Source organism: Gallinula chloropus, assembly GCF_964237585.1.
Source record: "Gallinula chloropus genome assembly, chromosome: 14".
NCBI classification, from domain to species: Eukaryota; Metazoa; Chordata; class Aves; order Gruiformes; family Rallidae; genus Gallinula; species Gallinula chloropus.
The window spans coordinates 10,599,114-10,625,446 of record NC_140099.1 but is presented as its reverse complement, the minus strand read 5'-3'; the positions used below and the strand labels follow the sequence as shown (position 1 = coordinate 10,625,446).

Here is a 26,333-nt window from a genome sequence, read left to right as displayed (position 1 = left end):
AAGTATCATCACAACTTCAAAAACTGGTGTCAAAATTAAACTAGAGATGTGAAATCTCACCTAATATACCCAATCCTGGAGAGTCAAATGTGACACCAGATTTTAAAGATGCTGTAATGTTATTTTGAGATCCAGAACTTAACATGTTAAAAATGTCCTAACTAAAATGATATTCCAGTGCCCAACAGCTAATAACTGGATTTTAGAATTTCATTCATGCTAAATCAATTAGTCAAATTTTATGTGAATAATAAATCAAATTTAGTATCTGATCAAAAGGGATTACAGCCTCCAGGAAATCAAGTTCTCTGTCCAACAGTGCACACAAACAGATCAAAACATCTTTGGATAGATTACTGCCAGGATTGTGATCACAATGGGACTACCATAATACCTTCACAAGCACTGTCCAGACATCAATACACACAGGCTCACTTCAGGAGTTTGTCCAGGTCCTCTGGATGGCATGCTATCTGTCAGGGGTGTGTCATCTCACATTGGCATCGGCCAGCTCACTCAGTGCTTGTGGGTGCCTCCCATCAGGGCCCATGTGTAAGCCTGGTTTGCTTAAGTATTCCCTTACCCGATCCTCTTCCAAGTGTACATCTTATTGCTCCAGCCTTTCCTTCTGGTGTCTGGGACATGGGATTCCTCACAGCCAGTCTTGCTAGTAAGGCTGAGGCAAAGGCGGCATTCAGTACCACTGCTTTTTCCATACTCTGTGTCACCCTGTTCTCTGCCCTGTTCAGCAGCAGAGCCACATTTTCCCTAGTCTCCTTTGTACTTATGGTTGCCCTTGACATTCCATGTCAGGTTCAACTCCAGCTAGGCTTTAGCTTTCCTAACCTCATCCCTAGAGGACTGGAAAATGTCTCTGTATTCTTCTCTGGTTACCTGTCCCTGTTTTCACCATCTGTCTACTTCCTTTTAGTGTTTGAGTTTGGCCAGTAGCACCTTGTCCATCCATACAGGCCTCCTGGTATTTTTGCCTGACTCCCTGCTCATTGGGATGGACTGCTCTTGAACTTGGAGAAGGTGATCCTTCAATATTAACTATGTTTTATACCTTAGAATCTTCTTCCCTCCAGAACCTTATCCCACGAGACTCTTCCAGGCAGATCCATAAAGAGGCCCACACTTCTTTCCTGAACTCCATCATTTCATGATCACTGTAGCCAAGGCTGTCTTCGACCTTCACATCCCTGACAAATCCTTCCTTGTCTGTAAATATGGGGCCCATGAATGTGAGTAGTACTTTTCCTCACTGGCTCCTTTACTGCTTGGGTCAGAAAGTTGCCATTGATGGTCTCCATGAACCTCCTTATTGCTTATACCTTGCTGTGTTGTCCATTTAAGAGAGATCAGGCTGGTTGAAATATCCCACAAGGACCAGGACCTGCAAACATGAGCCTATTTCTAACTGACTGTAGAAGGCCTCACCCACTTCTTTCCTCTTGATCAAGCAGCCTATAGCAGATCCCCCTACAGTGTCACTCACATGGGTTTTTTAACAGACAGCTAGCTTGCTGGTGCCCTTCAGAAAAATCTGAAACCTCCCTGTGGTTCAGAGACTACAGGTTGGAAAGATAGTCAAAATCAATGCCAAACTGCCATCCTGGACAGTCCTGCACAACTGATCTTTTTCTAGCACAAGAGAAGCAGCGGCATACTGATATGACTTGTACAGATAGTGCCACTGAATGCATACAGCCAGCTACCATGGCTAGCTATGCTGGTTTTCTAAAATGGTTGAAGTGGTAAGTCAAACTAAAATTGTCATAAGCTTATCTTTGAGTAAGGTAGGTAATAACAGCCTTTACTACATCTAGAGAAAAGATACAGCACTGCTTCAGACCCACAGTGTCCAAAACATAAATACTCTGGGCATGTCCACCTTCATTAAGAGTACTCCTTCCCTTGATGTCTTGTTTTGATTTACAAAAAACTTCTCTGTAGTAGACCATTGTGCTGGTTTTGGCTGGGAAGAAGGAAGAGGAGGACACTGAGAGTGATGGTGTTTGTCTTCCTAAGTAATCATTATGAGTGATAGAGCCCTCTTTTCCTGGAGATAGCTGAATACCTGCCTGCCCACTGAAAGTTGTGAAGGAATTTGTAGGTTTGCTTTGCTTGCAGGCATGGCATTTGCTCTACCTATATAACTGCTTTTATCTAAACCCATGAGTTTCTTCACTTTTCCACGTCTCTGCCCATCCCACTGAGTAAGCCAGTGCTGTGTGGGGCTTAGCTCCCAGCTAGGGTTAAACTACAACTGTCCTTTTTAGTACTCGATGTGGGGCACAAAGCAACAGATCCCACCAGAGCACATTAGAACAAATTTGTTACAAGTGTTCATTGTATAAGGTAAATAGTCACTGGTTACAATGTTGATTCATTCACTCTCAAACTTGTTGCACTTGTTCTTGGAGTTGTGATATGTAACACCACACTTGCAATTTACGTCCCCTTCTGTGCTCTTTATCTTCTCTGTGAACTGGGTCAAGGTTATCATTGTGGTCTACTTTGTAACACTGACTTAAGATACGATAAACTTGTTGGTGCCAAGACTAATGTACTAACGTCAGCATTGCTGTCATCTCCGTACTTAGGGAGCCATCTAATGGAAATACCTTTAAACTGTTGTAACCAGGATTTGAGTTGCACATTATGCGAATTACTATAGCAAGAACCTCTCGTTGTTAGTCAGCTGAGGAGCAAGGGAGGAGTTCATTGCAACATTGAACCCTATAACCTGGCCCAAAGGGACCAGTGGTGGTGACTCTAATGGGAATACCTTTACATTGTTGTAACCCATTATTTAAGTTGCATGTTACTGTAGCAGCAACCACCTGAACCAATGGAGAAGCCAGGCCTACTTGAAGTAGTTCAAGTGCAGCAGTGACCCAACTTGCCATGGTTTTGGTGCCCAGTCACTCTACACAACACATCACCCCTCCTGTATCGAGAACACCATAACAGATGGAGCCAAAGTCAGGGACTGAATGAAATCAGTGGACACCTGTGGACATTTACAGAGCTTTGGCCCTGATGGTCCACAGATGAAGGGAGCACCAGTCTGTGTATTGTGTTAAAACATGGGAGGGGGAGTAGCAGTTAATGAGGATGTATTGTATACTGTGGTACCTGAGCATAACCTGGAAACAGCATAGACTAAGGGGTAGAGAATGTGCTGGGTTTGGCTGGGACAGAGTTAATTTCCTTCACAGTACCTGGCACAGGGCTCTGGTTTGGATTTGTGCTGCAAACAGTGTTGAGTGACATAGGGTTGTTCCAGTCATTGCTGAGAAGGGCTTACAGAGCTAAGGCCTTTGCTGCTCCCAGTGAGTAGGCTGGGGGTGCAAAAGGCATTGGGAAACAGCCGGGACAGCTGATCCCAACTGCCCAAAGGGATATCCCATACCATATGGCATCATGCTCAGCATATAGAGCTGGAAGAGAAGAAGGAAAAAGACATTGAGAGTGACGGTGTTTGTCTTCCTAAGTAATCACTATGGGTGACAAAGCCCTGTATTCCTGGACAGGGCTGAATACCTGCCTGCCCATACATGCTTGTGTGGCTTTTGCTTTACCTATTTAATTGTCTTTATCTCAACCCATGAGTTTTCCTCATTTTTCCAACATCTCACCATGGGGAGAGTGACTGAGCAGCTCTGTGGTACTTAGTTGCTGGCTGGGGTTAAACCATGACAACTACAAACAGGCAGCAGATGGAACTGGAAATCAAAAATGAAAACCAGTGCATATTCTTTTTAAAAAGGTTCAAACTTGGTTATGTTTTCTTTAGGAATATAATCTCACTGAGTGTCTGTAAACTATATAGCTCCCTCTTGTGCCTATTACACAACATTTCAGTGCACACACAAAAAATATAACATTAAGCCATAAATATTTCGTCTCTGTTCACCCTCAGCAGGCACGCAATGCCCGTAAATGTTAATGGCAGTCACACACATACCTTCCAGGGCAAGAGAAGACCCTGAAGTTTACAAAGTCTCTCTTTGGAACAAAGTACAAAAACATCTTGTAAACTACAAGTCCACTGTGATGAAAGTACTCTTTTGACCATTCCTTGTATTTTGACAGCAATGCAGAGGCCAAATACGCCTTTACAGTACATCTGTAAGAACTTTTAACTATTTTTTTAGTTATCAAATTACATATGTTTAGAAAGGTGTCAGTGTGGTTTATAGAGCCTGGCTAACATGCTCAAGGGTTTATTTTTGTCTACTCAACATCCCACCTGTTTCTGCTTATCAAACCAGACTACGGTTTAGCTTACAACAGCTGTGAAATTCATAAATCTGCCCATTCTTCATGTGTATCCAGACTAAGCACTTGGAGAGAGTTAGAAGTGCAGTGCTGTGAGAAAGCCACCCTTTTGGAGAAGCTAGGGAAATAAAATAGACCAGCTCTCGTCAAGCCGTGTAAGACTGCACACTTATCAGAAGCCAAATTATTTTAATAAAACTCTAGCAATCCTATTTGGTAAGAAAATGAGTCAGTTCAAGAAACTACTAATTTCTTAAGCCTTTTATTGCCCCGTCCAGTAGATACATTTTGCAGCCTAAAAATACTGCAAGGGAATGAAAATATTTCGTCTGCAGAAAATATTCCCTTTCTCAGTGTCTTCAAATACCAATGAACACCTTTTATTTCAAGATGCTACTAGTTTTACTTTCTGCAGTATAACTGTTATCAAGAAATTAAATATAGTTATAAGATTTCTATATGACAAAAAGTGTATTTGTAAATTAAAAAAAATATTTATCTAAATACCTAAAGCAACATCAACCTCTCTCACACACAGGACAGCTTTCATTAAAACAGTGGTAGTACTGAATGAAATGATGGTATACAAAAATCTAACATTCTCTTTTATAAAGCTTGCAGAGTATGCTGCCTTTAATAGGAAAGTGGTTTTGCTTTGCTTTTTTCATTTATATGACAAATTTTTCTCTCCCCACCTCTTCTTCCCTTTTCCATAGGCTCATGAATTACCCTTAGCACTAGTATTTTATGGGCCAATTTCGTTTATAAAATGGTTAGAGTGCATGCAAGATGATCATTTCATTTCAGCTTTACTGAATAATGAAAAATGGTATTTTCTTTTAGGGAAGAAAGAGGCTTTTTTTTTTCCTATAAACTTTTTTTTTCTCTGTGATTTCATAAATTAGAAGGTCTTACTTTTGAGAGCAGAAACAGAAATAAAAAAGTTTTAAAACTTTTCTATGAGTTTCCTTCTAACATAAATAACAGGTACACAGCACATTCACTTCACTTCTGGAGCCATCTGAAATTATGTGACATTTACTGAATACTAGAGAAGAAGCAGATAGCCGAAATTGAGGTTATAGGGCAGTGCTGAAGCATGGCACCAAACAACCAGAACTCACCTAAAATTTACCTAATATTTATTGCCACGCATTCTCCAAAAAAGTAACTAAAGCAAATTGTTTTTATCTGATCTAACTTCATGCCTATGTTCAACATGAAACAAGCAACACAATACATTTGTAACAAGAATTTTTTAAAAATATCTGGTCTAGATTTCTTACTGCCAGTATCCAGAACCTGCATTCTAGCAGGTCATGCAACAGGCACCAGTACAATACTAAGCACTTTCTTGAGTACTACATAAAGCTTAAAGAGAAGTTACCCATTTAAGTACTCTTGCCACAAAGGTTTCCCATTGCTGCAGATGAACCCAAACTGAACCAGTCTCAGCAATATCAGACTGAGAAGCCTTCCTTCCTCCATGAGCTGCCCTTTGAGCTCCCACAGAATTGCAAATGTAAAACAGAAAATACAGCAGCGCAGAGTAGTAAAGGCTTGTTACCATGTACAGCACATCACCATCACTGGGTTTCTAAAGACAGGCTGCCCCTAAAGTCATCTCACATACATTATTTTCTTTGCTCAAACTGCAGCTTTTCTTACTCTTAACAGTCAGCAGCACAGACTTTAAAGATTATTTTTACTGAGACATTACTTTGACCTCATTAGTTTAAATGCTATACAGATGATCTTTGGTTAGCTTGAAGAGACAATAAGAGAAATAGTGTGTGTTTGCCACCCTTAAGCAGATTCTGTGCCACATAAAATGCTCATAAACAAAAAGTGTTTTGTCAAACACTTAAGCTGCTTTTCACATAATAGATATCTCATACATCAACTGACGTTATACCACTGTATTTTATATACATTTCTATATGTTTTCAAAACATATCCCTTCACTCCTTTTATTTGGTAAATTGACACTGTATTTGAAACATACAAAGTTCCTCAGACACCAAACAGCTATGCAGAATAATATAACATTTCTTGACTTAAAACAGTTAATAGAAAAGCTTTGGAAATCTGACAACCTTAAAGGAGAAACGCAATTGCTTTAGTCTTCTGACCTATGCTATGGTCTAGGAGATGTGTCTAGATCACACAGTCGTGGAAATTCAGTACATAGAGTCATATGCTTTTTACACAGATTGTGCCACAAAAAGCTCTGGATGTTTGGACACTGAGCACTGCCTTGACAACAACACATCACCACTCACTAACAACATCAATTACATCTAGACATCAGTCAGAGTAACAGTTCTATCTTAGAAACTCAATTTAAATGATTATTTCAGAACATGATGAAAAGTTCACCCATCTCAAGCCTCCCCATATTCACAATTGTTGCCAGATGGGTTTATCTTTGGATTTGAAAGCAATCAAAATAATTATGTTAAATAGAATACAAAACAACAGTTAATCCATGGTCATTGGAAATACAACATATGCAATGGTTTTATTCTATGTCAATTAACAATTAGGATTTTACTCTGTTTACTGCAAACTACATTTTTCAAAGACTCAGAGAAGCACAGGTTGTAGATCTCTGCATATCACCTAGCCGAAGTTCCTACAGGCAAACTTCTGGAGTCGGGCTACCACTAGCAAGTTGGAAGCAATAACTGGATCAACGTTTATCTCCTTTTCCCCAGAATAAACAAATCCAGCTCCCTCAGTCTCTCCTTGTATGGATAAAGGCCTGAAATGACATCTTATTAGCCCTCTTCTAATCTCATTCAAGTTTGTCAACATGTCTATTGTACTGGTGGGCCCAAAATTGTACAGTATCCCAGATGAAGCCTCACCCAATGCCAAACAAAGGGCAGTAATCACTCCTCTCAACCAACTAAATACATTCTCATATATTTATAAGCCTATTGAACTCTGAAATTTTAACAGCAGTTAAAAAAAAACAGCAGGAAATTGCTTTAATGATTCAAACCTTTAAGAGTAATGTACTACAGTTGCGCTTTTATTTAGCATCACTGTTTTCACACCCTGCTCAATAATCAAAATGAGAGCAACACATATTATATACCACATTTAAGATGCTTACCTGAATAACTTTGTAGAAATACGCATACTGTCGAGCTGTATTTTTGTATTGGCTAAAAACATCGTGTATGGCCTGAGTTGACTGAAGATACTGTACTTCATCTTCTTCAAAATAGAGAGGAGTGTCATATTCACTTGGGAGTGTCTGGATGTAGGGCAGCCAGAAAGAGTTGGGGTTGGCTCGCTCACAAAGAAGATGGAATGCCAATGTAATATTGCCCATGGCTTGAAGAATTCGATCTTGAGAATACAGGGATCCTGAATTAACCCAGAAAGGTAAGGTGCTAAATTAATTGTCTATGGAAAATGTCATTCTAGATTTACTTTAAATTAACATAATGAGATAACATGTTAGAATTTTCAACCCAAAAACCACAAGCTTTTCAGGTTTCTAAAACATTTAGCTGCTCACATTGTATTATCCTGCAAGTTACTGGACAGAGTAAATGCCTCATATACAATTGCATGACGGAAGACATGAAGAAACTAGAACAATACTACTCAGTACCTCAAACATATTATCTCCAAATGTTACACAAGCTAAATGATAAGTGTTCAAAATAACACACACACTTCTGGAAGATATCTAGCATGCTCAGCCAGAAACAAATAGGAAAATTAAATTCTTTCAGCTGACACTTCAGGCTTCTAAGTATTCTAAACCTGATGGCCAGCACAATAAGCAAGCTCTGTAATGAAGAAGATAATCTAAAAAAAGAAAATCTAGTCAATTATTCCATTCATATCAGCCTCTTGCTTAAGGACTTCCTTAAGCTCTTACCTAATACCGAATTTTTAGCTGACTCAACTGTCATCAACAGTTTTCTAGGAACCCAGAGAAACAACTCTTCAGCCTACAGAATGGAAAAAATGCACAGTGGATCAGTTAGTACTTATATGATATGCCAAGTGTCTCAAATATACATCATCTTTAAATTACCGGTTATTTTCATTTTTCTTTTTAAAAATCAAGATTATTCTGAATCAAAATTCTTCCTTCTCTTTCACTGCAAATAAACAAACATGTTATGTTTCAGATTGTGGTAACCAAATGTTCCAATCTGAATCACACAAACCTTAAAAGCAAGACACTTAGTTTCCAAAATAAAATGCTTCAGTTTGGAACTGCTAACATGTAGATTGCCCACACAACCTCCAAGCCACCAGATACACGATATTGCTATTAATTATGTGATCAAATGTTTTCTCCCAATAGAGGTTTCTCATGTTGCCTGTTCTTATTTTAGAAGAACTGTTCAGGATTTTTATCAACTAGTAGTGCTAGCCATATTAACTACGTGCTACTAAAGCCCTAAAATAAATACAATGTGCTCACTTTCTCATATGCTTTCTGTAACAGCTGATTGTTCCTGAAAGCTGTTTCCTACCTATAAAATGGGAATGGAAAGAGGAAATCTTAAATGCTTGCCTTTTTAACAGCTAACTGGTGTGTCTGTATTCCTTATCTGATGATCAAAAGATACTCTTCACAATTATCAGGCTTTTTTTTCCCATTTTCACTGGAAAATTATTGAAAATACTCTTTTTCTGAGGCAAAGGACCAGTGCTTTTAAAGAAGGGACATGAAAGAAGAGGAGAAGAGACTAAGCAGTTAGAAAACATGGGAGAGACAGGTACATTAATGGAGTAGAGTACTCTTGTGACCAGGTAAAGAGTACAGGCAACACGGGGTGGGGGTGGTGGTGGTGGGAAACCTGATTAAAAGTTCACAGTGCTACCTAATATTCATCCAAAATAATACTAAATTTTATCAACAATTTTGTTTCTCAAGTATGCAGAGTTGAGAGCATTTCAGAACAGCAGCTTCCTACACATTCAAAAGGGGGAAGGGAAGGTGATGAGCATTTCACAGCTCTGCAGATAGATTAGAAAATCATGTTTGGAATGTAAGTCAAATGTTCCCATGCTCACCTTTATCTCTCTTGTTGCCTTCAAACCAAACCCCTCCTCTTCAAAGTTAGCTATTTCAAACCCCTCTGTGGATGCTCCATTTTCAGTAGCCCACTTTATCAATTCAGGGAAATAGTCATCTCTTTTTCCATCAAAGACAACAGACAAACCTATATACACAATTTATTAAAACACAAATGCAGGCATAAGAAGGTCTAGAAAGATAAAGAAGTTCAATATAAAAGCACACATAAAAAGGTATCTGCTATCCCACAGCAGTTCTACTTTGAAGTAGCTGAGTCAGAACTGGTCTTTGTTAAGTGTTACTCAACAGTATACAAATGTCAGACCAAATTTTCATCAACTTAAATATTCTGCCAAGTTGGCTTACCAGTCATCTTAAAAACACAACCACCTAAACTGAGCTGTGATGAAATATGAAGCTGTCCTCCTCTTTCCCTTTTACATAACATGAGCAAAAACATTTCCCAGTTTAATATTGATGATAAATGCAGACACCAGAGCATGTTAATATAGACACAAGTAGGAATTTGAGACACAAGCTGCAATTTCATTAATTCAGCACTGGAAATGATGATAAACAGATCTCAAGCTTCTTCTCTCACATACAAGGCAGTTAGCTTTTTCCTGTAGCATACAGATCTACTAAAATAACTAAGGACTGTTCATCCTCCTGAGGGCTTGTCCAAATTTTAACACATTGCTTCTCCAACAGAGAATCTTCTCTGTAGTCCACTGATGAAATCACAAGCCTCATTCATTTCCTCAGCTTTCCCCTTTACTGTCATCTGATTTGAACCCATGTATTACAGTTCTTGGCTGTACTGAGCAAGCTCCTTTTGTACCTCTTTGCCTCTGAGTTCTCTTCTACCCAAACTCTAGTGTCAGATCACATTGTGTCTAAATCCCTTTGAAATACTCAGGCTGTTTTATGGGTGACAAAACATCATCAACAAGTTGCTTGCATGGGAAGATATTTTGGTTAAGCACAGGTGATAAATACCTCTTCAGATTAAAAGGATTTTAGGGAACTAGCATTAGTGTATTTGAAAAACTCCTCACCCTCTAAATCATGCATTCCAAGCCCTGAACCCAGTCAAATCTGCAGTTATCATGAGTGTGCAAGTATCACCTAAAATTCTGATGATGCAATAGACAAAGTCAATATTGATTAAAGTATTTTTTTGAATGCAATGAGAGTGTGGTGTATGGTGGCTTTGGTGTAGGGGGGGTTTGGCTTTTTTTTTTGAGTTTTTGTAGTGGGTTAGTTGGTTGGGGTTTTTTTAGCTGGCATTTCTCCTTTATTTCATCCTCCCTTCAGTATGCTATTTTGTGGAGTACCTTCAGAGCTAAGGCCTCACAACCAGGAAAAACAGCTGCATAGCACCTAGAGAGCTTGGTAAGTGTATAAACTGCTCAGGATTTTCCCCTTTTAATTTTTAACATTTACAACTCTGTAAGGCTACTAGAAACTTTTAACATCCAGTTTGTATTTGGAACCATTCTGTAAGCATCTCTGAAATTCTACCACTGTTCCTCATAGATGATGTGACCCAATACTTCCCACATTTTCCAAATTAAAGAGTGGCTCTTTTACATTACAAGCACTACTAGGGAACAATTTATTTCTGTACTGAACAAACATATGGCTATACTGATGAAAATTGAGTGAAAAATTAGCTTTATTTAAGATTTTGCTAATGAGTCAAGGAAAAATTTTAGAAAGTAAAAACATTCTGGTTTAAAATTAAGAATTTTCTATAACCAAGATAATTTTAGTTCACATTCTGCAACCCAATGTTCTATTCAAGAAAAGCACTAACAGGAAATATATATTCTGTACATGTCAGAGTTCCCAATAATAATTTATTGCCCTGTGGGGTAGGGTTAATTTCCTTCACAGTGGCTGGTACGGGGCTGTGGTTGGGATTTGTGCTGCAAACAGTGTTGATGACACAGGTGTTGGTTCCAGTCACTGCTGAGCAGGGCTTACACAGAGCCAAGGCCTTTGCTGCTCCTCACCCCACCCCACCAGCGAGTAGGCTGGAGGTGCCCAAACAATTGCGAGGGGACACAGCTGGGACAGCTGACCCCAGCTGCCCAAAGGGATATCCCATACCATATGGCATCATGCTCAGCATGTAGACCTGGGGGAGGAGGAGGAAGGGGGCGATACTTGGAGCGATGGCATTAGTCTTTCCAAGTCATGGTTACATGTGATGGAGCCCTGCTTTCCTGGGGATAGCTGAATACCTGCCTGCCCACGGGTATAAGTGGGGAATGAAGTGGGTTTGCTTTTGCTTTACTTGTTAAACTGTTTTTAACTCAACTTATTAGTTTCCTCACTTTTACTCTTCTTATTTTCTTTCCCATACCTCCATGGGGGTGTGAGCAAGTGGTTGAGTGATTCTTAGCTGCCAGCCAGGGTTAAACCACGGCAACTTCCTTTGCTAACTGTCTTTATTAAGCTAGAAAACTGTGTATGGTAAATTACTATGTTCTATTAAAAAGAAAGAAACCATACTATTCATATTCAGTACATATGTAAAAATGTTACATAAAAAAATAATCTGTAAGTCAACAGTGCTGTGGTTAGTAGGTTTTGCATCTTTCAAGGAAAAAAGAAATATGCTTTATTAACATACTCCTGTTAAACTAATTCTACCACCTCTGCCAGCAGCTGTTTTCCCCATGGACGGTTCAGTTGGTCAAACACAGAGCTAACTTGCTTACCTGAACTATATTTTGGCATAACACGTCTTGCATCATAAAAACCTGGACATGTACCATAAGTTTACAGAAGTCATAGGACAGCAAATCAAGAATCAAGTTCGTGTCTACACAGCTACAGGATACAGTCACTCAAACAGTATCACTTCTTCTTCTGTATGCCCTCTGCCAGTAACTGAAGTTCTGAGGTTTAAAAGTTCTTTCATGAAGTAAGGGTCTTATGCATTAGTCAAAATACATTAAAAACAGGTGTGAAAAGGCCATTCCAAGCCCCTTAACTAGTTGCTTTATCAAGCAAGTACATGAACCACTCAAGCTCCATTTTAATGTCAGTCTGGCTTTTTCTGTCGTCACTGTATAAATGCCAGAGAAGAAAGAATTGTTTCAGGACATTTTCAGGTAAGTCCAGCCCAAACCTATTAATTCCAAGGTTAAAAAGTTATTTCTCAGCCATTAACATACATCAGTCATAAGAGAGGTGTAATTTAAGTAAAATTACATGCAAAGCATTTTTAGAGCATGCCTCCAGATAAAAACAAAATATGAAAATAAAGTATCATCCTTAGCGAATTGTTGCAGAACACACTGGGAGAAAACTATTCTAGTCTGAGATAAGATACTTTAAACTTCAGAAAATTGGCAATAAAAATGCGTATTAACTGTGGTACCAGAAACATTTCTTTATTTTAGTTATGTGCTGAATTTATAGCAGATAGACTTCTTAGCTGATGTTGTTTATTTTGTGCATTTACATATTTTTATTTTGTTATCATTTAGTGTCATGCTGTTGAATTGCTGAGACTGTTTCCATGTCCAGTGAAGTGTTCATGTTAAAATAAATTTTTAAAAAATTAAGTTCGAGATGATCAGATTTATAGAGGCAGAGGGGTGGGCTGTGCAATCAGGAATCAAAAAGGGCTATTAATCTCAAAGCACTTTTACTTCTAGTCCTTTAGACTGTCATCACAATCCCAAGCTCCTTTTTCTACTTACTGGACAAAATTATCACCGGATCACCTGTCTGTAATATTCACTCAAATTTAAAGCTGCAGAGGGACTGTGTTTACAAGGACACATAGTGATTGGAAGAGGAATAATGATTTTAAACTAAAGATTAGATTTAGGTTAGATATTAGGAAGAAATTCTTCCCTGTGAGGGTGGTGAGGCCCTGGCACAGGCTGCCCAGGGAAGCTGTGGCTTCCCCCTTCCTGGCAGTGTTCAAGGCCAGTCTGGATGGGGCTTTAGGCAACCTGGGCTAGTGGAGGGTGTCCCTGCCCATGGCAGGGGCTTGGAGCTAGATGGGCTTTGAGGTCCCTTCCAACCCAAATCAGTCTGTGATTCTAAGTGGTTAATGTCAGTGGTCATCCCCACCAGACCATTTCAAAAACACTTGCAAGTGTAAGAAGCAACTACATGTTAGAGAATTAAGACTTCTTCATCACAAAACATTAGGATTGTATAATGTTTATATAATAACAACAACAACAAAAATTCCTTTTAGCTAACAACAGACAGTTCTTTAGGCAAATCAATACTCTGAGCCACCCTCATGTTACAGTCTTTCACGTTTACCTTTTTGCTTTTTGCGAATTTTCTCAACAAGGGAACGAATCTGTACATATTCTTCCCATTCTTTACCAGGGCCTGGGGTAGGGCTACTGCATTCTGGAAATAAAAATGGCAAATAAAAATGTTTTCTTTAATGAAATATGTATGTATATATATTGTAACATCAGAGAAAAGGTCATGGTTTCATAGCAATTTTAACTGTACCTTTTGTACTTCAAATATGCTTACATGGTAAACATGACAATCTCCATTGCTGCAAACATCCCATTCTTTGACATGTAATTATTAGAGACTTTTGAAATTATCACAGTATAACCTAACTCACGCTATTGCTTGTTAATATTCTTTCAGATATATGAAATATCAAATGTTTAAAAAGCTAGGATGAAAAAAGGGAAACAACTAGACCTTTATGTAAATAGTCTCTCAGATAAAACAAAACAAAACAGTAGTATCTGTTTTCAATAACCCAAGCAAAACACTATTTACATTTGCCTGCTTGCCATCATTCCTGCTGTAATGAAAGCAGATGATAATAGCAGAGAGCTCACCTTAAGTAATTCAGAAATTTGCTGGTACATACATTTGACCTACCCAGTCAATACTCTTTTCATTGATTCATGTGTACAGAGAAGCAAAGGAACACTTATCCAGGTGTTAGTTTTAGATTATATTCACAGTGTCTCTGTCATCATTCTAAATTCCAGTGTGTGTTTCTTGATCTAAGCTGCAAAAATCCAAGTGGACAGCTGAAGATTACCTTGCTCAACTGATTTGAAAAATCTTTGTGTTGAATAAAATATGGAAGCTTGTCAAAAAGAACAGCTGATACTTGTCTTTGCTTAGAAAATCAGATCTATGTTTCATAGCAGAGGCCAATTGCAGCATAAGCATCAAACTGCTCTGCCAACTCCTTGTCTCCTCTTGTTGAGCAATGCTGAAGAAAAATTCTAATTTTTCTAAGGCAACACTTAGCTGTGTCCATGATATGAAAATCTGGACTTGTGCTTTAACAAGAAGTGTAGCTCAGCACAGTTACTAATAACAGCAAAAAGAGTGAACAGTATTTTAGCACCATCATTTGTAATTATGCTCTGCTTTTCGTATTTACTAGAATTAATGGATGAGTTCCAAGTTCTTCAACAAGTGAAATCTTTGGTCTACAAACAAGAACTAAGCACTACAAAAAGTTTCCAAACAGCAATATCAACAAAAAAATAACCAACAAAAATATCAGTGCAGTTGAGCTGACGTGTACTTCTGTTTTCCACAGTTAATTTCTCTATTCTGACATCAGCTCAATGTACTGTTCAAATGATAAACAAAACTAGTGCAATTCTCGAGGTTTAGAAGAACAGCATTTTTGACAAAGTTTCAGAGTTGTTATCTAGAGCTGGGTTTTTTAAATCTACTCTTACCCAGTATTTACACTTGTGTTGAGAGAAAAAGCAAAGGCTGCCAGGAATGTGGTATGTCCAATACATACTCATATAAATAAGCCAGCAATTGTACATACTGACAGAGACAGACGGTCTAAGATACATACTATACAATCTTAAGCAGACTGAAATAGCAAGTTTGACCACATACAGAAATGAACAGAATACACTGGCTTTAAAAAAAAGACTATTTCTGAGTGGTCTATATACCATGCCTTTTCCCAGAGAGGCATAAAACCGAAACTTACTTTGCAGTAACTCACTAATTAGATTCAGCATTTCCTTTGGAGATATTGTTGCTGTGGCTCCTGTACCTGACTTCTGAGTTTTTACTCGGCTCTTCTTCCCCATCTTCCAACTAAAACAGATTAAGAAGCACACTGTCACACTAACAAACAAAACACAATGATAAATAGACAAGATCTTCTCCTTTTAGTCACTGAAAAATAAAAAAGAGAATGAGATGTTGTTTCTGGCACCTATATGCAGGCAAGTATTATTTGCATTACCTGAACGTAAGAGAACCAACTATACAGCACAACCTGAAGCAGTATTTCATGTAGTTGCAACATTACCTGAGGGCAATTAGAAACTAGAGGACTTTAAGAGAAAAAAATATAAATCATTCGGATTGCTTGCAAATTCATTGCTTGCAAACAAATATTACAGATACTAAAGTACCCATGCTATATAAAACCTCTTTATTTTACCTCATCAGGTGCACTGCAAACATCAGCGGAATTAGTGTTTGTGACTGCACTAAAGTTGCATTTCAAAATGAACAGAAAATTAAGTATTCCATTTCAAAATTAAAACAAAATATCATATGTGCATCTTTGCAGTGGTTTCCTGTGGTTCAAGGCAACTAGTTGAGGAAAACTTACTTTCAATTACCACAATGAATGGAACAACATCCTAAGTTCCAATATTCAGAGTCCCTTGTTCTCATGGAGGATTCAAATCACTGGAAGGGCAGCACAGCAGGGTGTGAAATATCCAGGGGATCTCTCACATGCACAGGGAGCAATTTTCAATGCTGGCACTGAACAGGCTTCTGGGGGAGGGATTACACAGGATCGGGCACTCATGGATAAGAACTGCTCATGGATATGATGGCCAACAGCAGCCTTGGATGCAGTAAGGAAAGGAAAAAAAGGAGGCCAAAGCCTCTCGACTCACAACAGTAGAGCTGAGGCTCACTCAAAAAAAAGTAAGCAGAATGCCCTAGGAAGCTACAAAGGAGCTCATGACAACTGGTCACCTTCCTGAATTCTCTTCTCTGTGCACAAACCCCAGCCTTCCCAACGTATAAAAACATCAGCAGGGGGTCAGCCTGTGTGTGAGACTTCTGACTGAGCTCAAGCAAAACAGAAACATGTGTAAAGTAGAAGAGGATACAAACAACCAGAAGAGAATATAGATGCACTGTCTGAAGTGTAGAGACTGAATGAGGGAGGCCAAAGCTTGTCTGCAGTTGATACTGAAGAGAGAAATGAAAGTCAAGGAGAATTGCTCCTATAGCAGAAGACAGATTGGGGAACGTGTAATTCAGCTGCTAAATCAGGAAGCAACCTAGTGAAAGCTACAGAAAAAGTTGTTGGGTACCTCAACTTGAGTTTAGTCTTTAACAGCAAGGTCTGCTATCTGGCTTCCCAGGTTTCTGCATCTAGTAGCAAAGCCTGAGGGAGGGAAGCTATCTCGATAAAACACTCTTTAGGTAACCTGGATCTTCACAAGTACACAGGACCAGATGGGAAATATCAAGGTACTGAGAAAGCTAGTTGCTGTCATTGGAAGGCTGCTGGCTATCATCTTTGAAAAGTCATGGTGATTGCCTGTGACAGGTAGAATGTAACTTACAAATAAACAAACAAAACCTAACAGAAAAGCAAGTGGGGACAGAAGAGGATGGTAGAACCAGGGAACTAATAGTCTCAACTTTTTTGCCATGCAAAACACAGAGCATGTCCTAAAGGAAAGCCATTTCCAGGCACAACGGACGTGAATGTGACTGGGATCAGACCACAGACTTGTAAAGGCAAACTGCATGCAGCCAACTCAAATGCCTTCTGAAGAAAGAAGTGGCTCTGCAGACCAGGGACAATTGGTGGTTGCCAGTTGTTTCAACTTAAGCAAGGCTTTTAACACAACCTTCCAGAGCATCCTTGTGTTCACACTGAGGAGGTACAGACTGAATGTACGGGCAACAACATGGACGATGAGGTTCAAAGAGTTGTGGTCAATAATTTTAAGTCTAACTGCAAAAGGGTTAGAACAAAGTATTCCTCAGTGGTGAACACTGGGAAATATCATCATCAGATTTGGATGCTAGGGCAGAAAGCATCCTCAACTTTACAGATGACACAAAACAGGGTAAGTGTCAACATGTTTGAGGGCAGAGCCACCATTCAGGAGGACCTTAACAAGCTGGAGGAAGTATACAAAGTTAAAGACAGTTGTAAATTGTCCTGCATTTGGGAAGGAAAAAAACCAACCCTATACAGCATTACAGCTGTAGACTGGACAGGCAGCAACTCTACAGAAAAAGACTTCCAGCAGACAGCAAGTTGAACATAAGCCAGCAGTGCCCCCTTAAAGCAATGAAAAGTAACGGTAGTTTGAGCTGCGTAAGTAAAAGCATAAACAGCAGGTCAAGGGAAGTAATTATTCCCTTCTATTGGCACTGGTGAGGCCACATTTAGAGTGCTGCAGTTTTGGGCCACGCTGCACAGGAGGTACTGGCAAAGCAGAGCATGTCCAGAGGAAGGCCATTAAAATAACAAAGAGGGCTGACAGATACAAGACAAGGATGAAGGGCTTGGGTTTGTTCGGTCTGGAGAAGAAAAGGAGCCCACTGCTGCCTCCACCTGCATAACAGGGAATTATACAAAGGCTGTAGGCAGATGCTTCTCAGGCAAGCACAGTACAAGGTGAACAGACAACAGCCATATGATGCTGGAAGGGAAATTCCAAATAGAGACAAGGAAACTCCTCACCATGGGGGTGGTCGAGCACTGAAACAGGATGGAGAATTTAAAAAGGCCTAAACAATCTGATTTAACTTTGACTTAAAGCAGAAAATTTAGGCTCAATCTCCAGAGGTCCCTTCCCATCTACATTTTTCTGTGATTCCACACGTTACTGCAACTGGTGCCTTCACCTCTGTATGGGCAGCCTATGTAATCTGTACGGTATATCCCATCTTCCGGTACAGTACAGGGGATTCTATGTCCAGTTACTTCACAGTGAGAGGGGAGTCAGACACATTCAGGTAACTTTGGACATCTGGAAGATTTTAACTGCCCAAGTCATCAAGATCACCTCAGACAGAGTGGCTTTAAATTATCACACATTGCAGAGTAAAATCCATGAAAATGCTAAAAATCATTGGACAGAAGAAATACCTTGGATTTCAGGCGTTCTGAGCACTCTGTATATATAAAAGGCATCCTTTTATCCTTGGCCAGTGTAGCTAGCTTACCCAAAATGAAATGTTTCCTCTCTCATGCTATCAAAAAGGTTTATTCTTTGGCAGCTGGTATTAATACTGGAATGTATCAAGCAGCAGCTGAAAAGCTGCTTCTCCACACTGACCAAGGCTGAAACAATTGCTATCCATATATTTGGTAACTGTATAGAGCAGAACATTTAAATACAAATGCTATACATTAAAAAAAAAAAATAATGTACCTTTCCCTTTAGATTTTATCTGGCTGCTTTCATTTTCCATTAAGATTAACCAAGAAACTACCAAGTCCAAGGCTTATTTAAATAGTAACTTTGAATTATGAGGAAGTAAGTTCAGGTTAACATTGTTAACTTATTAACTCAAAATTAAAGTAGCTCAAAACTAACTGAACAGACAACACCTCGTGACAAAAGGGGGGGAAAAAATCTAAGGCAAAACTATAAGGTGGTCTCAAAAAAGGAAGACACAAACAAAATTCTTTCATCTTCTAACACTAAATACGGTGCAAGGAACAAGACTAACCCTGAGTACACAGAGACTGAAGTCCTGAGGCATAATCCCTCCCTCCTCAATTTTACCACTCTCCAGCAGGTATCAAGAGACTCAACCAGACCATCTGATGTCCTTAATTTTATCAGTCCCTCCTGACTTGCAGAACTTACTTTCCCAATACAGTTTCTACCATGAAAAGCACTTGTGCAGGCAGGAAGAAGAGATCCCATGGATTCAATGTGAGAACCACACTTGCTGGCCACTTCTCTTAAAGCTTGTAAATGAACACCGAACATCCTCTTGAAAGATATTGCTCTGCCACAAGCAATTACATTTGATAAGAGATTTTCTAACATTTTTCAGCTCATATGAAGCAGGGAGTAACGTTCATTATGAGATCCATGCTGAATCTAAAATAGTTCAAATTAGAAATAGGATCAATATAAATGGCCAACCTGCCATAATGCAGTGTAAGGCAAAGTCATAGAAGAACAATACCAACAAAAAAACTTAGGGAAGTTTATTTTTATGGTCTTCCCATCACACACTTTTTCTTCATTATTTTTTCAAAAGTAGTGTTCTCTTATCTGTAAAAAGATAAATAGGGCTCTTGCTACAGGAGGCCACCTTTACAATGACTTTATTTGCACATCACCTATTCACTTGAGTGTTCCCCTCTCCCATATGCTGTCCTGTTACGTTTATTTTAGACTGTTCTAGTCGTAAGAGAAATCAAGTCAAGTGTGGCTGCAATGTATCCAGCAGTGGATTTGGGGACAGAGTCCAAAATCTTCAGGGCAAGAACAATACAGTTCTGTGCTGATTCATTCAGATGGTTTCCTGCATTCACTGGCAGTACAGTCCTCTGCATCTTTAGAATCATCAGAAAATTAAAGCACTTACACTGTATTCTGTGTAAGTGCTTTAATCTAAGTTATAAATGACGCTGACATATTCTTTATATCAATCAAGATGCTCATAAATATTAAGACAAATAAGTTGAACAACTGAAATAATAATTTGAAGGACTTTGGTTTCTAATTTCAAAGAACAAAGTACGTTTATTGACTGATATGTTCTGTATACACAACTACCAAAATACTGCAGGCTATTTTTTTTCTTAAGTTGTATTTGTTTAGAGGAAGGAATATAAATATCCATCAGTAGATTGTATAAGCAAAAAGCCAAAGATAACCATGTACATATTATACATGGAGATGCAAAAAGTGCCACCGTGCAATCAGAACAATGACAAACCAAATCATGAAGCTGTATGAATATGGTACACAATCAGCCCTGTATTTTTAATTTTTTCCTGTATGAAATGTTAGTAGTGAGAATCTGTTTTTGCAGTGAAAACATTGCCAAGACTTAGGTCTAAAGATAAAGCTGATAGAGTATGTGAAGTTCAGATTCTCAAATATGACAAAAAGGAGAATTTGAACAACACTAAGCATTTGTGTTACTACTGTAGGTGAACACTGTTTTACAGGCAAAAAAATAATCTCTAGCTGAAATCTACTCTATACAAGTAAGAAATAAAAGGGTAATACACCATCTGTCTCAGCTCCTGATGTTCAGATAACATACAGCAAAGACATAAGAAAAACCAAGTTCGGTGAACATAACTCATAATATTGATGGCACTGTGATCAGAAATGCATTTTTTCAGTGGGATGCTACCAGCATTTGAACATGAAATAAGCTCTGTATCGTTGCTCTCTCTTTTGATGCATGTATCTTGTCTAAACTCTTGCGCTTCTTAGTCATCAGAATTTCTATACAGAAAATATTCTGCATGCATGATTAAATCAGCAAGTCTATCTCACACAAAAAAAGCAAAACCAGCAATCTGATATCTTGAGATATCTTGTTAGGGAAGTATTTCCTTTTAAAGAATCATCTATCTTAATCAAAACTATACTTTTAAATCTAATTCCCAAACAGAAAAAGATGTCTTCACTTTCTACTCCTCTCCACTCATTGCTCAGTTACATGAAACTGATATAGCCATTTAAAATCTAATGCATCCAACATATATTGTTTAGTAAAAGCTGTAACCTGTGCTGTCAGTTTCCCATCGCCACTGCTATCTGAGACTCTGACCTTCCAGGCAGTTCTTTTTCCAGTGCCCTTCTTTTTTACAGTATGCACACTGATTTCCAGACATTCCCTTACCAGTCCCAGACCTTTTTCTTCCTTGTTCCTGGTATACTCTGTTTCCCTCTCTCTTTTTTTTCCCTCTACTTCCTCCCTATTTCTGTACACTCTCCAAGATGTTTCTAACAATCTTTCCAATTCTCATACATCAGGTTCTTTCATTTTCTGAAGTTTTCTCCTTATATCTGAAGCAGACTGTCCCAAAAACAAAGAGACCAACTGCTGCTTTCCCATATCAGAGGAGGGATCCAAAGTAGTATATTTTCTCATAGCTTCCTTTAATCTGTCTAAAAACTCAGTAGGATTCTGAGTCTGCCCTTGTTTTATAGCATGTATTGCAGACCAATTCACTGCCTCAGGGCCGGCAGTCTCTATGCCCAGCCTTATCCATTCTTGGTATTGTATTAAGCTTTTATAATGTCTGCTGGTATTTGGCTCCCAATACGGATTTGTGAGGGGCATATGGTCATCTACATGCCCATCCAAAGATCTCCCATTTATTTGTGCCTGGACATGACTCTGGGCAGCTTGCAATATTAACTGCTTCTCAGTCTCTGTCATTTCACTTAACATTAAATCAGTATGTTTCCAGTCAGGATCCAAATTCCTAACAATCAATTTGAATCTTCTTGCCACCTTAGAGGGGTCATCCCTATATCCTTTAGCTATTTCCTTCCAATTAGCCAAATCACTGATCCTAAAGGGGGTCTTTACTTTAAGTGTGTCCCCTGTCGTTCCCACAACTTCTCGCAGAGGGGCTGATAATTGCAGGACTTTGTCAGTTTTACTTCTGGTTTGGCTTCCAACAGGACCAGAGCAAGAGTAATTGGATGTTTCTTCATCTGACTCTCTTTCCCTTTCACCAGAAAAAGGAGGGGATCCTAACTCATCTGGTTCTGGCATTTCATCCCCCCCCTTTTCTTCTAAAAGCCCTTTTCCGTGTACCACGCTTCCTCATGCTGCATCCTTTCAGTTGTTTCATTTTCTCAAGCCATCACCAGGGAATCTTGTGCCCACCCTCCGGAGTGTAAAAACCATATCAACATAGTCAATTTCATCCCATTTCCCTTTTTTCTTTAGGTAAAGCATTAATTGCAATTGAGTATTGTACTTAAGTGTCCCATTCTGTGGCCATTTTTCTCCACTATCCAATTTATACATAGGCCACCACTTATTGCAATATTTAATCAACTTCTTTTTACTCACACTCCCACCGGGTTCTTCTCCTATATCTTTCCAGTGCAGAATCACACAACCCAGGAGGCTTTCCTTAGGGATTTTGCTACTTTGTTTCCTTCCCATCGTTAGTCAGAGTTACCTCTCAACCCCCGTCTTTAAGGAGAACAATACACTCCACACCAATTACACCAAAAATAAAACAAATGGCTAATTCCAAGCGGGTAATTTTCTCTCTCTCACAGAAGCGCTGTGACTCAGGCACTCACCACTCGCACCAGAGTTAACTCATTTCACTCACACCAACCGTTCCTCAAATCCAAATCACTTTTCAAAAGTCAGTTCCTGGTAACAATATCCAAAGTTAAGAGCAATCACTCAGTGCCACCAGAGCAGCGTTGGGAATCAAACCCTGGTCTCCCTGTGGCAGGCAGGAGCTCTCTCACTGACTGCAGAGCAGCACGCTGTTACACAAGTTTGCAGCAGAACTCCACACTCACTTGGTGATTACTTAAATGCCTCGGTCACACCTGCACAAGATCTTTATACGATAAAATTAAAACAGAACAATACTCGATACAGTTATCGAGATTCCAATTGTTAGCAGCATTTACATGCTACTAACCAGGTGTACACAATCAGGCACTAGTGACCTGGTATACGACACTGGCCTGGAACGTCTCCCAACGGCTTACAGTATCCCCAAACGACCAGTCTCCAGAAACCAAATCCCAAGACACCCAAGTATACCAGATACAGACGGGCATCCACCAAACCAGGACCTCAAATAAAGGAATACCTTTAAAAATGGAAGGATGGTCCTTGTCTGCTTCCGCGGGGAGCTGAGCAGGGCGAGGAGTCCCTGTGGGAAATCCCAGGGCGCGCCTAGGGAGTCCTGTTCCTTACCAGATCCTGCAGCCCAGCAGAGAGGGTCCCATCTGGGTCGCCAGACTGATGCCTCAGAAAGCCGAATCAAAACTCAATAGCCTTGGTGACTATTAAGCAGGTATCCTTTATTGCAGTGCTGGGCAATAAAGGATATTTATACAGATATATCATACTCATACAGATTAACCCTACATATTCATTATAGTTTCTAGGAAAAGGCAGAGTTATGCAAATTATTTCTAAGATGTCATTTCTCTTAATTCCCCACAGATAGAGCATGCTCAGCAACACCCAGGGGGTCCCTCGGTGGTCCCCAGGGATGAAGGCTGAACGCCCTCCTCGCTCTCCGTGCACGCTCCCCACGTCTCCTCTCCATGCGTATCTGGGCTCTCAACACCTGCATCAACTAGTTAGTTTTTCACTGAAAACAAGATATACTCTGTCTCTTAATTGGTCCTTAGTCTCATTATTTATGACTCCCCTATCTTCTACTTCCTCTAGTTTCAAAGCTGTTACACTGTTGTGGTTAAGTTCTGTAGCTGCTTTCATGAAACAGCTTATGTGACTACAGCCAAATTCTGCTAAACTAATCTATTCCTAAAAGCACACAAATTCTTACTTCTTTATCCTCAAGGCTGTTGCTATTGCATCTTTATGGTTAAGTTTTGCAGCTGCTGTCACAAGCAGCTTACACAGTTACAGCTTTCTCTTAAAATAATCTATTCTTAAAACCATGAAAAATCTTATATTAAAGTTATACTAATTGTCCCTTAAGCTACACCTGTATCAATCTATTCAGCATGATTACATTTCATTAAACCACCTGAAAGGAATTTCTGTTATACCTGGTTGTCCAGAAAACATACTGTAAATACCAATATGGCAGAGCAGCCTAGTGTGTGTGTGTATATATATAATATATAAAAAGTGTACCACATAATATATTTTATATAATATAAAAATAGATTTTGGTTTTTCCAATTTTCTGAAAACTAACACTCAACATATAATCCCATTTCACACTTGGAAAAAACAGTTTAGTTGAGCAATGCTCTCTGCCATATTTAACCAACAAATGATCAGTTAGTTACATTGATAACAAGACCAAATATGGAGAAAGCAAGTGATTTTAGAGTTAAATTTAAATTCTACAGAAATTGCCAAAATACCCAAAAGATTTGTAACTTCAGAAAAAATAGTATTTTAAAATTTGAAATAAAATTTCAGTTAATCAAGCTTTTTTTGTTTTCTTTATTTCAAGCAACTAAAACTATTCTTTAGAAACAAATGAAGTATGAGCCTGCTTCTCAACACAGTAAAAAAGCTGTTGGGCAGTACATGGATGACAGCAGAAGGAGCAATCGAAACTCTGCATGACAGAGAAAAACAAAACAAAAATCCTTCAGGATTGAGATGAACTTAAAAGCTTCATAAATATGTGAGGCAGCAACCATACTCATTTATGTGGAAAAGTGGTTTGGGCTTTTTTTTTTTTTTAATACTTGCTTTTCTGGTTGTCTTCTGGTGAATATTTTTAAAGTACTATGCCATTTTTCCTTTCAAATGAATGTTGTTGAAAATTCCTGAAAGCATTCTGCAAATAGAGAGTACACTGACAGCAATGATGAATAACTTGGTAACACACAACACTGCCACATTTCCAAATATAGCTTATCAGCTGGCTTGGCAAAAAAGAATCATGCCAAAACTGACAGAGAGGGGTGTAACTGATCCATCTCCCCCCTCTAATACTGCTATCAAAGACCTGTTGTGTTGTGTCAGACTTTGAACTTGTTCCTGCATCTCTCTCACGAATAATATTTTAATGAGCTGTAAAATATGCCTCCTCTTGACTTAGAGCTTTTCAAAAGTGAGTGTGTTCACCTAACCAAGAAGTCTGTACAAAAAACCCAAAAGAAGTACTAAAGAATTGCTACCCTGTGTGTGATTGCTTTCTTTATGAAAAAAACATGACTGCTTAAACATTTTATTTAAGAAAGCTATTATTTATAATATTAGAGAACTTGACCACATCACAGGACGACATTTCCATATGGAAGAAATGCCAAGTCTGCATGTTAAAATATGGATTTTTACAAACAACACTCCAGAAAAATAATGTTTCACTATTAACACCACTACTATTCAGACAACCACCAAGAAGTTCACTGCAGCCCCATGTAGAGCTGCAATTAAGCTTGATACAAAAAAAAGAATCCATCCTAAGGAACTATAAAGATGCCTACTTCTCACTCATTAGGTAAAAAAATACAAACTTGCAACCTTTGTTACAACACTGTGAATATAATCATTGTGCTAAACAAACACCATATTGATTTTTAAGTATTTAACTGTTTAATTGTAAAGAGTTTATCCTACATGACTCAAAATACATGAAGTCTGATTTCCTCTGAGTGTGCATCTCCCTTTCTTACACCCACTTTTCCCAATTGTCCCGGAATCCCAGTGATGTTCTCAGTTACCCATCTCATCTCTTCTGGGACCCCACATTGCTTTCAGTTCCCTCCCTGCATCAACACACTAACCAGGCAGCTGCATCTTTTGCAGGTTTTGTTATATTTGCACAGTTGGGCAAAAACATCAGCACATGCTTGACTAACAGGACAGCCAGAGACACTGTTACCAACACAGCTTTTCCCTCTAGCAAGCAGACCAACTTCTGTTTGAGTTCTTCCAGGTTGTCACAGCATCACAGAATGGAAGGGATCTCAAGAGATCATCATGTCCAACCCCAGTTGTCAAGTTGGGTTGAAAATGTCTAACAAGTTGATGGGTGAAACAGACAGAACTGACCAGCAGCGAGAACTGATGTGATCCCATAAACTTTATTTATATATAACTTATGTATAACTTTTACCTTACTGAGTAGTAAATCAGCTGCTGGAAAATTTGCTGAGCTTTTACAGTAACAACCAAGTTAAGAATTCCTACAGCATGAGTTATCCCTCTGAGTTTAACTTTGTTTCAAGGACCCAGCATATTTTCAATGCAGTATCTTAACATTGTATCTCCTTTAATTCAGATCCTTGTAGATGCTAATTACATTATG

General features: G+C 38.9%; 1 protein-coding gene across 1 annotated transcript in view; it reads right to left on the bottom strand.

Moving 5' to 3' along the window:
* The window catches only part of SETD3 (SET domain containing 3, actin N3(tau)-histidine methyltransferase), a 66,841-nt gene that overhangs the window by 24,464 nt on the left and 16,044 nt on the right, over nt 1–26,333 (bottom strand). The window contains exons 2-6 of the mRNA XM_084270478.1: nt 15,327–15,436; nt 13,643–13,735; nt 9,340–9,488; nt 8,189–8,261; nt 7,409–7,665 (exon numbers count right to left, since the gene is read on the bottom strand). Of these exons, the coding sequence (XP_084126604.1) occupies nt 7,409–7,665; nt 8,189–8,261; nt 9,340–9,488; nt 13,643–13,735; nt 15,327–15,429 (675 nt within the window). The 5' untranslated portion in view covers nt 15,430–15,436. The remainder of the gene's footprint in view (nt 1–7,408; nt 7,666–8,188; nt 8,262–9,339; nt 9,489–13,642; nt 13,736–15,326; nt 15,437–26,333) is intronic.